Source organism: Pectinophora gossypiella, chromosome 9, assembly GCF_024362695.1.
Source record: "Pectinophora gossypiella chromosome 9, ilPecGoss1.1, whole genome shotgun sequence".
Lineage (NCBI taxonomy): Eukaryota > Metazoa > Arthropoda > Insecta > Lepidoptera > Gelechiidae > Pectinophora > Pectinophora gossypiella.
Genome location: NC_065412.1, coordinates 13,759,147 through 13,774,540, shown reverse-complemented (window position 1 = coordinate 13,774,540; position 15,394 = coordinate 13,759,147). Strand labels below are relative to the sequence as shown.

Here is a 15,394-nt window from a genome sequence, read left to right as displayed (position 1 = left end):
AAACGATTTTGTATTACCTGTAGACGGTGGATTTGAGACGGACTCGCGTGAGCGAAAACTACCCCTGCATAGGTCATGATCAGACGGATGCAAGTCGTGTAGATTTTCACCTTATTCCTTATGGACAATTTACTACGCTTGTTAAGGAGACAATGAAGACGGCCCATTACACACGCGGCGCGATCGCGCACACGTTTGATATGTGCCTTGAAAGTAAGACGTCTATCTAAGACTACGCCGAGATATTTGGCTTGCTCCTCCCAAGGGATCGGCTTGCCAAACATCTTGATGACTTTAAGTTAACGGCGTGACCGTGGCGTGTTATAATAGCCCTTTGAAAAGTACACCGCTGCACTTTTCTCCGGGTTTACCTCGATTCTCCATTTGCGAAACCACTTGCCCAAGGCCGCGCGTTGGAGAATTCCGGTCATCATAACTCGACCACGGCACGAAGAATAGATGGCTGTGTCATCCGCAAATAAGGCTAGTTCGGTGTTAGGGGATTTGGGAATGTCACTAGTATACCATGAAAATGTAAAGGGGAGAGGACGGAGCCTTGTGGCCCTCCCTACCCGTACCCGCTCGCGGGTTCGCGGCGCACGGTAACGGCTCGGCTCCTCAGTTGCGTTCACAGTGGTTGCGTTCAAGCGCCATCAGAGTAGGACACGTTTTCTTTAGAATTCAAATCGAAGGGGCGATACTTTTTAACGATGCCGAAAGCTAAAAAGAAAAATGAGTCTGTGAAGTGCGATTCTGTCAATTCTGTTGTATGGTGTTCTCAATCTGATAACCTAAGACTATAGGTAATTTACCTACATTTCAACAAAACTAGATACATTAAGTTTAAAATGACACAAATATTTAATAAGTATGTGTTTTGTAATTTGCCTATTATTAAAAATCGGCAAACATATTCAAGCACATGGTGTTTAGATGTCTCAAAGTAAAATTCAACTATAATTTCAATAAATATAAGTGATTTTGACCAATTGTTGTGAATTTTTACAGACCTTTACTTCAATATTTTACCAAAATATTTAAAAAACTGACCTTTACGACCCAAAAATACACAAAATATTAAAAAATCTGACCTTTACAACCCAAAAATGCAAAAAAAAATGTTTACCTAATGGTTGTAAGGGAAGTTTTTTAAATAACACAAGGGCGTAAGGGTTAGTAACTTTCTTATTTTGCTAGTTATTAAAGTAATTCTATTTTTAAGTGGTAGACAAGAAAATTCTAAGAATTTTGGTATTTAACATCTTTCAATACGTTTAGAATGACAAAAGTTATGAGACTTTAAGTATCAAGAAATGTTTTTTGTTTCTCCTGAAAACCTGTCATTTGTCCCTTACGTCAATTGAAATTTCCAGCGACGATATACAGCTGACATACACAGCTTGTAGAGTACATGTGAACGACTAGACATCTTATGTAGAACCCCGAATGCTACTTGGGATATTTGACATTTAGTGAGACTTACAGTTCAATTTGTCAAAAAAGTTAATGTGACATGGTACCAAAGTGTATACATATTAATGCTCGTGACCGTATACGTTTTTAGAATAAAATACCAGATAATATTTTAAATTTGTCAGAGAATAAATTTAAAGCTCACGTGAAGCTTACTTTATGTAAAAAAGCTTATTATAAGATTAGGGGAAGGCTGGGCAAAGTGAATACCCCGGGCAAAGCGAATACTCCCCACTACTCCTAAAATATTAGATGTTAATTCAACACACCACTACTGTTACGTCGGGCCATCTTGGATTAATACGCGGCAAACAAAGAAACGAGAGGCCGCGTCGTGTCCCTTCCGGGGAGTGGAGATTTGTGTTTTCGTAAATAAAAGATTGATTTTAAGCGGTAAGTACATTGATTAATTCTATGGAATGAAATAGGAATGTCTTAATTCAGTAGCATACCAAAGTAGATTTTTATGGTATATTTAACAGAAAGTCAGAATTATTAGTTTTTGCATGAAATGTGTTAAGCTCAAAATTTACCTAGTGGGGCAAAGTGAGTAGGGCAAAGTGGATACCATATCCACTGATGACTTATTATCTAAAAAGGTGTTTTACTTGTTTCAGATGATGAATAAATATAAAAAAACTGTTTTCACCGATGATTAGGAAAATATATATAAAAGAAGACGGTAAACTAATTGAAAATTGGATTCGATGTGACATTTGTCAACAATGGTGTCACGAAGATTGTTAACTGCTTTTGGGGTATACCTGTGACAATTGTCAATCTTAATTTTATAATTTTATGGTCAATAAAAGTTATTTGTTTCAGTTAATCAAAGTTATTTCTATATTTTCAGAGTCTGATTATGGGTATTCACTTTGCCCAAGTGCTGTATCCGCTTTACCTGGGGTACCGGGCAAAGCGAATAATCGTACTTTTTTTTATTTTAACTGCAGTTGATTATTGTTTAAATATTCTTGGTTACTGATGTTCGTATTTGTAAGAGCAATAAATAAAGATTGATTTGTGATAATTATTTTGTTTTTGTATTGTAAACCTTTTCTGCTATAACCTTAAATACCTTAAGGTAGCCACTATGCCCGGCCTTCCCCTAATGATTACCTAAATGATAAAAATGTCTGGTATTGAATGTGTTCTTCTAATTATTAAATAACTTGTAATGTACCCTCATTGATTTAAAAGATGTCTTGCTGTTTCAGTTTCTTGTCATTTCTTCTCCTCAGCCATAACACCTTGCGAAATGACGTAAATTCAAAAATGTTACATTGACCTTCAACAAGTTTATCCCTGATAATTACGTTGAATAAATGATTCTGATTTCTGTGGCTTGTGAGGTGGATTGCCAACTCCATCAACCCTGGTGTCAGGGTTACTATGTAAATTATGCAAGTGATGTACGTTAGTAGTCGTTACATGGGCCATGTCAGGGGCCTTTGGCGGCTCAATAGTAATTCATACATAAAAAAGGGATGTCCATTGTTAGGGTCGAAAAAAACACTGTGCGACGTTAGAGTTCTTCAGTAACCAATGTCTTAGTAGAAACTTTCAAAAATGCTCGTTTTAGGTACATACTTTTTTATTCACATATGGGTCGATTAATTCTTTCAAATATTTTTCCTCTCAGACGACGCCCTGAGCCGAGGTTCGCGCCCAACTGGGCACCCTCAGGCCTGTTGTCTTAAACGTTGTACCGGGTGAGAGCCTTCAGCGCTCCCCATTTGTCCGGCCAAGTAGTTAATGCCATCTGCGGCAAACCTACAATAAGTCACGTCAAAAAAAAAAACATTCACATATAGGTTAGTTTATTTATTACCTACTTCCTTTCAAGTGGGAGTCTCGAGCGACCACTCGACTGTAATGCTTGAGCGAAGAATGTAAACAACAATTTAAAGCTCATTTGTAACCTGAAAGTACGATGAAATTATAATGTGTGAGCTTTTTGTACTTAGACCACATTTGAATAGATTGTTAGTTTTAAGTAGAGTGATTTGAGTAGAGTGTTAGTTTTGAACATAACATACCATCGTGCATGCAATGGGGGACTTTCCAGGCGACGTTGACAAAAAACAATATACATGGCGTTGTACAGATTTAACGTGTTAATTACTTATTTTCTTCATCATCACCAGCCCATTAACGTCCCCACTGCTGGGGCACGGGCCTTCCCTATGGATGGATAGGGAGATCGGGCCTTAAACCACCACGCGGGCCCAGTGCGAATTGGTGGTTATTAACGACTGCTAATGCAGCCGGGACCAACGGCTTAACGTGCCTTCCGAAGCACGGAGGAGCTCGAGATGAAAACTTTTTTTTGTGGTCACCCATCCTATGACCGGCCTTTGCGAAAGTTGCTTAACTTCAACAATCGCAGACCGAGCGCGTTTACCGCTGCGCCACCGAGCTCCTCAACCTATTTTCTTATTGCTCTCTTATTGTTGGTAATCCACGTCACAACCCACACGATAGAAGAAGAGTAGTGTAAACGAAGAAAAATCTTTACAGCGCCATCTATATTGTTGTCTATGTTGTTGTTGTGTTGTTGTTGTTGCTATTGTTGTTGTCTGTATTGTTCTATATTGTTTTTGAGGAACGTAGCCAGGAAAGTGCGTCATTGGGGGCGAGCCTATTGTCGTTACCCGAATAAAGCGTGGAAACCACGAGCCATAAATTGTCATACATTGGGTTCACATATTAGCACCAATCGACAAAACGACATAATTATATCGTCAGAATCGATAAAATGGCCGTGACAAAATTTTATCACGTTGCGTGTGCGCACGTTAGTTAGCCCTACAGGACAGTTTTCCAAGAAAACACGCTCGAGTGGATAACCTGATAACGACTTTAATTAAAATTATATCAATAGTCAATAGATTACTTTTCTTGTGATTGTGTTTTTGTCAGAACCACTTCGCGTATATGTATAGATAGATGAATGTGGAAGATGCAAAAAGACAAGTAGATATGTCAGGATCGAGGCAAATGGAACTCCTTCTTCATCATCATAAACTCACGCCCGTAATCCCTAATGGGGTGGGCAGAGCCACAAGTAATCAAAGACAACTTGCAGCCACTGTTGATACGAAGTCCAAAGATGGATATGATGAACCTTATGGTGATAAGGGATCAGCCTATCGCCCATAACATTAGTCCATCATGTTAGAGGACACAATCCCTCTGTCGGTTTTTACGACATGCCCGGGAAGAGAAGCAGCTGAACTCCTTCTTCAATTTATCTGCATTGCTTTATGAGAAATAGGGATTAGTTTATTTTTGTATGTAATAGTATAATAGTTTTTATAATGCCTGTATTTTCTACAGTTATGTTATGTAACAGCCTTGGTCTAGTAGTTAGAGCGTTGGGCTCACGATCTGGACGTCCGGGTTCGATTCCCGATGGGGACATTCATTTCATATTGTTTCCAGTATTTGTGCCCGATTATTGCAATAGGCTCGCCCCCTACAATATGGGATTTAAACATAGCTGGTGAGAAATGGGTGAATACACTATCTACCCTATTGGAGACACGGGCGTGAAGCTATGTTATGTTATATAATCGTTCACTCAAATGGTTTTTCGGAAACAGCTGCTTCTTAATCGCATCATTTTTTTTTGGATTTATTTATTTGGCACACACAAGATAAGTTTACAGAAATTTTCAATATCCTATTGTGCTAATAACAAATATTATTGTGTAAAAAAAATATGTGACTTATTGTGTGTTTGCTTCGGATGGCAAAACACATTTACCCGGCCATCGTACGCAACAATGTTAGCAAGGCCTGTGTATGGAAACACGAGTAACTTTGTAATGTTGTTAATTCAGGACTGTTAGGGCCTGTTCACACTAGCGATTTGTTCGGCGATTTTTCAGCGAATCCACGGCGAGGCGAGATCCCGAGGCGAGGCGGTGCCCGTCGCAATTTACTCATCGACGCGTGCCCGCGGCGAGCACATCGCGATCCTGCCGTTGTCACCGTCACGGGCTTTCTTCATTCATAAAATGTAAAAACTAATCGCGGCGACATTGCGGCGTGCTCGACGCGAGCGCGATATCGTGGCGATGTAGCCGAGTGCGCGCCGCGATGTCACCGCGTGTACGCCGCGATCTCGCCTCGCCGTGAAATCGCCGAAAAATCGCCGGACAAGTCGCTAATTATTTTATATTATTTTATATTATGTTGATTGGTTGTCTGTATCTAATCTTTTTCTTTTTGTATGCATGTGTGTCTGTAGACCAAATAAATGTTTTTATCTATCTATCTATCTATCTTATAGACCCACTTTACCATTGTATTTATTCTTTCATCGTTTTTTCGTTCTTTCTTTACTAACATGATCTCACAATTATTATTTTCATTTTTGTTGATTATAAAAAAAGTTATTGTTATGCTACTTGTACATGTAGTTCTTTCATTATGCCTGTGTGATATAACATATATGCCTGCAAAGGTAAAATTTAGTGAGACGTAATTTGCGACTGTAACTGCAACATTTATTTATACCTTGTACCACTACTTGTTGTTGTTGTACATGTTGTATTTTTTTGTACCTAAATTTATACACAATAAAAATATTTATCTTTTTCAGCTACGCGAAGAATGCAAGAAGGCAGCGAAATTAATCAACTTGAACGCGGTCCGACTGAGGTTTAGCGCGCATGACTCCGACACAGATAAAGAAATATGCGAGCCTGTGTTCTCAGAAACGATATACAACATGAGTAAGTATCTACGATAAGTGCCTACTATCTATAACTACTATGTATAACTGGGTTATGTCGCGCTGTCGATTACCTTTTCACACATATACTGTTGTGCGTTATAATGTAGTATAAAGAATAAATACTACGCATGCTATAAGAAGACCAGGTATGCTCAATCCTATGACAAGCCGCCATTACCAGCCCATTGATGACGTAAGTGTTACTATTCCATTGGTATCTCTAACATTCCAATGACGTAAACTTTATTATTGAATATTAAGCGAATTACTGTAAAAAATAAATTACCCACGTCCAATGTTTTTAATTTACTTTGCAAAGAAATTTACCTAGGTGCAATGTTGTTGTACATTGATGATTTTTAAATTCTAAATTTGGGCTTTATGCAGCTTAAAGCGCAATACACTATAGGAAAACACAATAAAATTTTCATGAATTTTCCGACAGGAAATTTCAGTTGATATCAACTCAGAATCATGGTCTGAATCACTCGCAAAAAAATTTCGTTACGATTTACTAACACCCTGTATAAAGGCTGAAATCCGCGGAATGTTTCAGGAATATAATATAATTCGCAGATTATCCTTTAATTTAAAACCCTCACAATTTTTATATTGGCCAGTAGCCCCATAGAATTAAGTTGACAGCACTCGTGAAACGAGTTACGTAACAGCGAGATGCCCATATAATTCACTCGGGTTATTTATTCATTTTAAAATTAACAGTTTTTAATCATCCGTCCCTTTCCTTTTCGGTGGATAAGAAAATGACGGGTATAACTTAAAATAAAATTAGGAGTTGTATGCAGGAACGGGGCCAATATTATAATAAATAAACCGCACAGCTTTCAAAGCTATTTGTTAGACATACATACATACATAAACTCACGCCTATTTCCCACCGGGGTAAGCAGAGACTATAGAATTCCATTTGCTTCGATCCTGACACACTTCTCTTGCTTCCTCCACATTCATCAATCGCTTCATACACGCACGCCGGTTCAGAGTAGATCGTATTGAACCTTTTCTAAGGACATCTCCAATTTGGTATTTGTTAGACATGTATAATTTTATGTTTTCCTCTTATTCATTTTTTTTTCTTCTTATACCTATCTATTATTCACATAGCTTCTGCGTTAATACTATGATTAATAATACAATCACATGCACAATACTAGGTAAAGAACGATAAAACCTCGGTAAAGCGGAAGGGATATTTTTAGAATAATATTTACTTATCAATTTCAAGGTTGTGCTCGTCGTGTATTAAGTCACGTCTGTTGTCCGATGCGAGGTAGGCAGCGTATCATAAAAGTCCCTTCGTGATTCCTAGTTTGGTTAGGACCACACAATTCATAGCAGGTTAATCGCGCACAACGAACAGGGGGTCTAAAAACGCCGCATTGTCGCAATTTATCTAAAAAAGCAATATTTTATTTTGGGCATATAAAAGTAAGTGCGCAATGTCGACAAATGTTAAATAGCAATATTGCTATTTTAGATGTATTAATTGATTTTTGGGTCTTTGCCCAGCAGTGGGACAATAAAGGCTTTATGCCTTTATTAAATGTCAATTCATACAAATGAATTGACATTTTTAAACCCCCAGTTTTTGAGTACGTTGCTATTTGAGTAAAAATGTTATCGTCCCACTTACGTTAATGGTTTGAGTGGCATTTGACTGGGCCAAAGATTACAAAGATTACTAATTTTGAAATAGAAGCCAGTATAAGACGATCAAAAATCAATCTCATTTTACTTTTTGAGTTATTTTCGAATTTTATTTATGAATTAACTAACAATGAGTACGACGTTTGACCGCTTTTATTGTTGAAGTCACATGACAGGATTTCCATACAAACTCCAAAGAAAACTTTCGGTTTGATGTTTCGTAAAAAGTATCTCATTTGAATAGGTTGTCAAGTAGCCTATAGTGTTTGTACCACTACTCGGTAGGTTACTGTTGTTTTTTTTAAATTAAAATGGGTTTGCTCTTGACTTCGTTCTTCCACGAGGAGAAGAAAGTTGTTTTATTTTTGTTTATTAGGTACACAAACGGACAATAGCCAACACAACATAATTATAGTATACAGAGTATATATCCAGTTTGATACCCACAATAGTGCACATAACATAACTAAAGTAAGAACAATCAGGTAGTCCTAGGTCAAAGGTAAATTATGAAATTCTGTTTACGTACTAAATAAAGACAGATCTAAAACTAACAAATAACATTTAATTTTTTCTATTTAACTTATTTAATATGAATTTTAATTAAGAAAATTTTACAATAAATTTGAGATTTTATAAGTGTGATTTTTGATTTCTCTAATAATTTCGTGTTTTGACTTTTAGGAAAATGTAACTAAGACTAGTTGGAAACTATTAGAAATAACATGTATTATAACTATTTCAACGATATACTAAAACAGGAACACACATTTTTTGAAATGATATAAAAATATCATCATGATAACGATAACTTCCAGAGAGTCCGGAAACCAATGTGCCGAAAATATGCGACGCCAGCCGCTGCTACGGGAAGCCTCAGGGAGGCAACAGGATCATATTGCTGGTCGAAAAAGTAAAGAAAGGTAAGAATATTCCATTCGGTTGTTCGACAAAACGGCCGACTAGACGCCATTGAATAATATACAGGGTGTTAGTGACATGGTAATGAATACTGAGGGGGATGATTCCGACCATGATTCCGAGTTAATATTAAGTGGAATTTTCCGTCGCAAAATTCATGTTTTTTTTGTTTGTTTTTTTTTTTTTAGTTTTGCAATGGAAAATTCTACTTGATATTAACTCAGAATAATGAGCTGAATCATCCCCTCAGTGTCCGTTACGATGTCACTTACCTACACCCCGTACAAGTACGTACAGTTAGCCATATAAGTACTTAAGGGTAGTACATAGTGACATCGTCAACTTATGCACTTAACTTAAGCATACTTACAGTGTGCTTTTTCATACAAATTCTATAGTATTTTCGTGTTTTGACGTTTAGTAAAAAGTAACTGATTTGACTAGTTGGAAACTAGCCTATTTGTCGTGTATTATTAAGTGACTAATCAGCTTGCCTCTTCTGTCCTCAATAACTCTCAATATTCTTTTCCCTTACTCTTACTAGCACTTCCTCATTAGTAACTCTATCTGTCCAACTTATAACAAGTGGCTTTGTATGCAGGAACGGGGCCAATCCCGGTGGGGACATATCACAAAAATCACTTTGTGATCCCTAGTTTGGTTAGGACATTACAGGCTGATCACCTGGTTTTCCGAAAGTAAGATACATACATCATATTTACTAAATGTGCGTTCATCGTTGAAGCAAAAAGAAAAAAACAAAAATCTGTATTAAAATAAAATTCCAACATAAAGATAAAACATAGATAGCATCACGCCTGTGTCCTCGTAGGGGTAGGCAGAGGTATTTAAATCCCATGTAACAGGGGATGTGCCTATTGCCATTATTAACAAGGCACCCCCTATTCCCAGTAGTCTTACCAGTTGAACTACTGGGAATTTCCTTCCCAATAGACTTGCTGAATTCCTGGAAACCGCGTGATATCAATTTTCAATGTACCAAACTAACAAAGTCGAATTCAGTGGTTACAAGAAAATATTTAAAAATATGTAACCCCATTTTTTATGCTATAATTTTACATTGTAAGTAAAATTCAGGCTAGTTTCTAATAAAAAAAATATCTGGTTCCCCAAGATTCAGGCATTGCCTAGTTTGGGGACCCCTGTACAACTCCTGAATTCTAATTAGATTATAAGCACACCTTTAGTTTTAAGTAAACATATATTTTTGTATTTCTCTTATTTTGTGCAATAAAGTTATTATTATTATGTTTATCATTTCCATAACTCGGGACTATGGAGTCCCGGACTTTTGGAAGGCGTGCGTTATTATTATTATTGTTTCAGGAAATGTGCGAGTCAATGTGTTCGAGGGGGACGCGGAAGGGAACCGGGTCTGGGAGGCCCCGGTGTACCTGCTGGATAACAATATTCACTATCAGACGGCCATATCGTTTAAGTATGTAAACAAATACTAAACCACTTCTATCGTGTGGGTTGTGAGGTGAATTACCAACCTCATCAACCCTGGTGTCAGGGTTATTATTGAGCCGCCAAAGGCCGCTGACATGGCTCATGTAATGACTACATACTTACTTCAGTAAGAAGTAACCGGGACCAACGGCTTAACGTGCCTTCCGAAGCACGGATCATCTTACCTTCGGACAATCAGGTGATCAGCCTGTAATGTCCTAACCAAACTAGGGATCACAATGTGATTTTTGTGATATGTCCCCACCGGGATTCGAACCCGGGACCTCCGGATCGTGAGCCCAACATTCAAGCACTGGACCACGGAGGCCGTTACTAAATCGCTGAATTCGACTTTATGAGTTGGTATACATGTTTGGATCATAGATATTTATTTTGTTTTGGTTTTCCCCGAAGGGTAAGGCAAAGGGAACTATGCCCATACAGCCATGTCTGACGTTTTTTTTTTCTTGATGATTAATGAAATGATGAAAGGTGATGATGATGAAACCTAAGCCCCCACCCTCGGAGTAGACTCCTACTCCGAACCCCAAACGAATTAACTCAAAAGTCCGCATAAACTTTTGAGTAATGAAGCGGCTTCCTGGCACGAAGCGAAAATAGGCAGATACACTTTGTTCATTGAATACTCCAATATAATAACACTCGCGAATGTCTTCCGACTAACTTAATGCGATCATTAACCACAAAACACCACTTCGTATTCATTATTTAGATCATTCAACGAAGAAAGCAACTGTCCCGTTCCCGTTTCCCACCAAAAAGCCTTGGATCATAGATAATTGATATCACGTGGATTCCTGGATCATCTGTGCACGGTTAAATGCAATAGGCTCGCCTCCTGATAGCTGGCGAGGAAAGGGTGTGTATACTACACACCTCTATCTACCCCTCCGGGCATAGAATAAGGAATAATACTACGTATAGAACGGCCCGGAGGTCCGGGTTCGATTCCCGATGGGGACATTGTCGAAATCACTTTGTGAGACTGTCCTTTGTTTGGTAAGGACTTTTCAGGCTTGAATCACCTGATTGTCCGAAAAAGTAAGATGATTCCGTGCTTCGGAGGGCACGTTAAGCCGTTGGTCCCGGCTATTAGCCGTAAAAATCACCTCCACCAACCCGCAGTGGAGCAGCGTGGTGGAGTATGCTCCATACCCCCTCCGGTTGATTGAGGGGAGGCCTGTGCCCAGCAGTGGGACGTTATATAGGCTGTTTATGTTATGTATACTACGTATAGAACGGCAATACTCTGCTCCGCACCAGCGGCTGAGCTAGGTTTACCTCACCCCCCTCGGTCTTACTTTAGTCCTCAAAGGTATGGCGTTAGAAAGGACGGCAATGTGTAATATCTGTGTAAGATGTTTTGTATGAAGTGTCCAGGGTGTGCTTCGGGGATAAAGGCGTGATATTATGCTATGTAAAGAAATTGTATGTCATTGTTACCTGTGGATTAGTGTTTAGTGCGGCGCCAGCCGTAGTAACTTGGAAGAACGCTTGTGATGTCGCAGGTTCAAAAATTGTACGACCATAAACCAATGAATTCAGAATTTGTTTTCAAATCATGTTTAGATAATAACTGATTATCATGTGTTCAGCTGTAGGAAAGTGAGTAGAAAGAAAGAGATACTACTATGGAATGATAATGAATGGGAATTTGGTTGTTTATGGTATTTATGGTAATGGGACGGAAGGAAGTTTTAAAAAGATTAGGTAGTTGTCTATGATTGGATGGTGGTTGGAATGTAAGGGGGGTTGTTTTTAGAAGTCAAGTTAATAAAGGAGTCAAGAGAAATAAATATCCTTTTTAATTATATATCCCACAATGATGTGATCCAGCCGATTTCGGCTACGGCGACTGCTTCAACTTCGACGTTCATGTGCTCGCATGTAACTTATATAGCCAATCTTATTGGAAAAGATCCTCGCACATAGTGGGCATGTGAGTACACCATTTAAATATGCTGGAAAACATCGTGAGGAAACCAACAGACTGATGTGTAAAACAACCTGTTAAATCTTCAGGCTAGGTAGGGAGTTGATGACTAGTGATTAAAGCGTTCTCCTAGTTTCTATTCCTGATAATCAGAATAAATATGACAGTTTTGATTCGAATAGCTGATCAAACTATTGCATACATCGTGTTTTAATTGACATAATCCTTCAGTGGGCAGCTGAAAGCATTTAGTTTTTTTATTAAATAACATGCCTTTATTTTTAATTTGCATGTATTTTCTTTAGCACCCCGCCATACAAAGACCCGGAGACCCCAGAAGACGTGAAGGTCCACATCGAGCTGCAGAGGCTATCAGACGGTGCTCGCAGCAACCCCACTCCCTTCACATACGCCGCCGAGCCCTTCCACAAGATGAGGAAGCGACCGAAGCGCAATCCCTCCTGGTCTTCCACTCCGTACTCGCCAGGTAATCATACGAAAAGTCTACATCGAGCTGCAGAGGCTATCAGACGGCGCTCGCAGCAACCCCACTCCCTTCACATACGCCACCGAGCCCTTCCACAAGATGAGGAAGCGACCGAAGCGCAATCCCTCCTGTTCTTCCACTCCGTACTCGCCAGTTAATCGAACGAAAAGTCTACATCGAGCTGCAGAGGCTATCAAACGGTGCTCGCACACTCCCTTCACATACGCCGCCGAGCCCTTTCACAAGATGAGGAAGCGACCGAAGCGCAACCCCTCCTGTTCTTCCACTCTATACTCGCCAGGTAATATTCCTAGAATCCATACTTCCATATGAAAACTTCATCATCGTCTCCCTAGCGCTATCCTATTTTCACAGGGTCCACTTACCTAACCTGAAAATTTAACAGGTTGTTTTACAGAAGCGACCGTCTGTCTGGCTTTCCGACTCAATTGCAGGTTAGGTCACATATCTCCGAAAAACACATTTCTGGAGTATGCGGGTTTCCTCACTGCATTCACGTGACATGAGTATTATTTTATGACATGAAATGAAATGAATGAATAATTAATTATTTAGAAATGACAATAAGCATTTCAGTTTCGTTAAATATGTTAACACTAACATTAAGGAATTATGTTATACAATATTGACTTATACTCTAAAGAATAACGCCTTACGAACCGCCCCCCAACATGAATTCGATAAAATTCTAATATTCATCATTTAACTAATATTTTCAGCTAGCTCAATTCTAAGCTTTAGCGATGCGCCTGGCTCGGGGTTGAAAGTAAGTAATATATTTTTCAAAGTAAATAAATGTCTGTTTCTTAGACCTCGTATAGCAAATAGATATCCAAACTCTGTAAAAAAGTGTCCGCAGCGCATGTCACAAGCGACGGCGTGTAACGACATTGTACAATCGATATTGCACTTTATTTGAACATGTTATTTTTTGGAGACTTTGTTGATCTGAACGGATGAGGATTTTACTTTAACATCTTAACTTTAGGGAACGAACTTTTACTGGCCCCGATTCCTGCAGACATCCTAATTTTATTTTAAGTTATACTCGTCATTTTCTTATCCCCCGAAAAGGAAAGGGACGGATGATTGTCAACAAATTAATTTTAAAATGAATGAATAACCCGGGCGAATAAAATAGGCATCTCGCTGGTATGCAATCCGTTTGATGTGTTGTGTACATAACTCTGTCGGGTTGCGGGCCGATGTAAAATTTTTAGACGGTTGTTTTAGATTTCTGCTTAAAATTGACGTGTGTTCCATAAATTTTATGCCTGTCGATTACCCGTCCCTTTCTTTTTCAGTGGATAAGAAAATGGCAGGTAACTTAAAATAAAATTAGATGGCGTCTGCAGGAATTAGCACCACTATCTACATAACTTAATGTATACGTCGATACAACACGCCTCGAACGCTTTTTTATAAAAACTGTATGTGAGTCTGTTGGTTATATGATGTCATGGTCTGTTTACATATTTCAGTATCCAGTGCACTTGCAGATGTGTTCATAAATATTTTTTTATTTTAGACGACGCTGTTTACCACAGAAAATGATATATTAACACATCTTAGGGAGCTAAATACGGGGATGCAGAATAAACTGTATTCTGACCAGGCGACACAAACTGATGACACGTTACAAGACCAACTGGAATACTATGGAGGTGTAACAAGGGCGAACGATAATAATGTCGGTTTGATTATTCCAACTGACATAGAAACACAGGTACACATTTAATACTACTGTTACCTCGGAATAGAAGAAAGGTTGGAAAGGTCCTAACGCGCATTTTGTATGAGAACCGCTGTCGCCGGTTCAACCCCACTTTCTTTTACTAAGACTCCTGCAGACAGATAACTACGATAGCTCTACTGCCTCTTAAATTTCATAGCCATTTTACCAGCAATGTATATATTTTATGTGATAGGCTGGAAACTTATCATTACTATTCGTAAGATACTGCATATAAAAGTATTTTTTTGATAAATTACTGATCATACTTTCACTTGCTTACGATCACGTTTTTAGCTTTCCTATAATAAGGGATCTCCTTCCATGATAGGAGCTCCCTGCGTCGTAAAGTTTGCGGACGAGTGGAGTGCAAAGTCGAAGTATGAGCTATCTGCAGGCTTAGCACCGTAAGTGTGCGACTTTTTCTCGCCTCGACATACGTCACCCGTCACTCTCTCACAGTACTGCACAGAAAGAGACAGATGATCTCTGTCGCGGCGAGAAAGAGTCGCGTGCCCGCTGCTCAATACTTGTATGGCGCGAGTTTCCCGCTCGCTAGACCCTTCCAACCTCTTCTGACAAAATTGAGGGACACTCAACAGTGCTGCCGCCTACATTTGAGCTTCTAGTTTTTAATTTCATTAGCGCACAACAGTTATCACAACCTTTAATCAAATATGTACTTCAACTACATTAGTGACATTTATTGTTACAGCAAAATAATACTTCAGTCGAAGGATCGATCATTGAAGAATACTACGTATTACCTGTAAGTATTTTTTTAAATTATTTAATTGCAGTTGAGTCATTTGATCGTCGCACCTGGAAAGTCTTTTGGGAATTTTACGATTTGGTGTTTTTGTAGGTTGGAATAATAATGCTCTTTCTGAATTACAACTTCACCTTGTATCTTTGTCGCTC

General features: G+C 38.7%; 3 protein-coding genes across 4 annotated transcripts in view; 2 read left to right on the top strand and 1 right to left on the bottom strand.

Moving 5' to 3' along the window:
• LOC126369611 (nuclear factor NF-kappa-B p100 subunit-like) overlaps nt 1-15,394 on the bottom strand; it is a 331,681-nt gene that overhangs the window by 256,145 nt on the left and 60,142 nt on the right. The window lies entirely within an intron of this gene.
• The window catches only part of LOC126369614 (nuclear factor NF-kappa-B p110 subunit-like), a 40,537-nt gene that overhangs the window by 9,831 nt on the left and 15,312 nt on the right, over nt 1-15,394 (top strand). Inside the window, exons 5-11 of the mRNA XM_050014117.1 lie at nt 6,083-6,215; nt 8,704-8,808; nt 10,154-10,265; nt 12,539-12,720; nt 13,461-13,507; nt 14,270-14,467; nt 15,189-15,242. Of these exons, the coding sequence (XP_049870074.1) occupies nt 6,083-6,215; nt 8,704-8,808; nt 10,154-10,265; nt 12,539-12,720; nt 13,461-13,507; nt 14,270-14,467; nt 15,189-15,242 (831 nt within the window). The remainder of the gene's footprint in view (nt 1-6,082; nt 6,216-8,703; nt 8,809-10,153; nt 10,266-12,538; nt 12,721-13,460; nt 13,508-14,269; nt 14,468-15,188; nt 15,243-15,394) is intronic.
• Nucleotides 1-15,394, top strand: part of LOC126369621 (SH3 domain-containing kinase-binding protein 1-like) — a 95,214-nt gene that overhangs the window by 70,110 nt on the left and 9,710 nt on the right. Inside the window, exon 17 of one of the 2 annotated variants that reach the window (XR_007566745.1) lies at nt 6,364-6,393. The exons of the other annotated variant lie outside the window; for it this stretch is intronic. The gene's annotated coding sequence lies outside the window, so the exon portion shown is untranslated. Of the gene's footprint in view, nt 1-6,363; nt 6,394-15,394 lie in introns of those variants that run through there. 2 annotated transcript variants of the gene reach the window in all.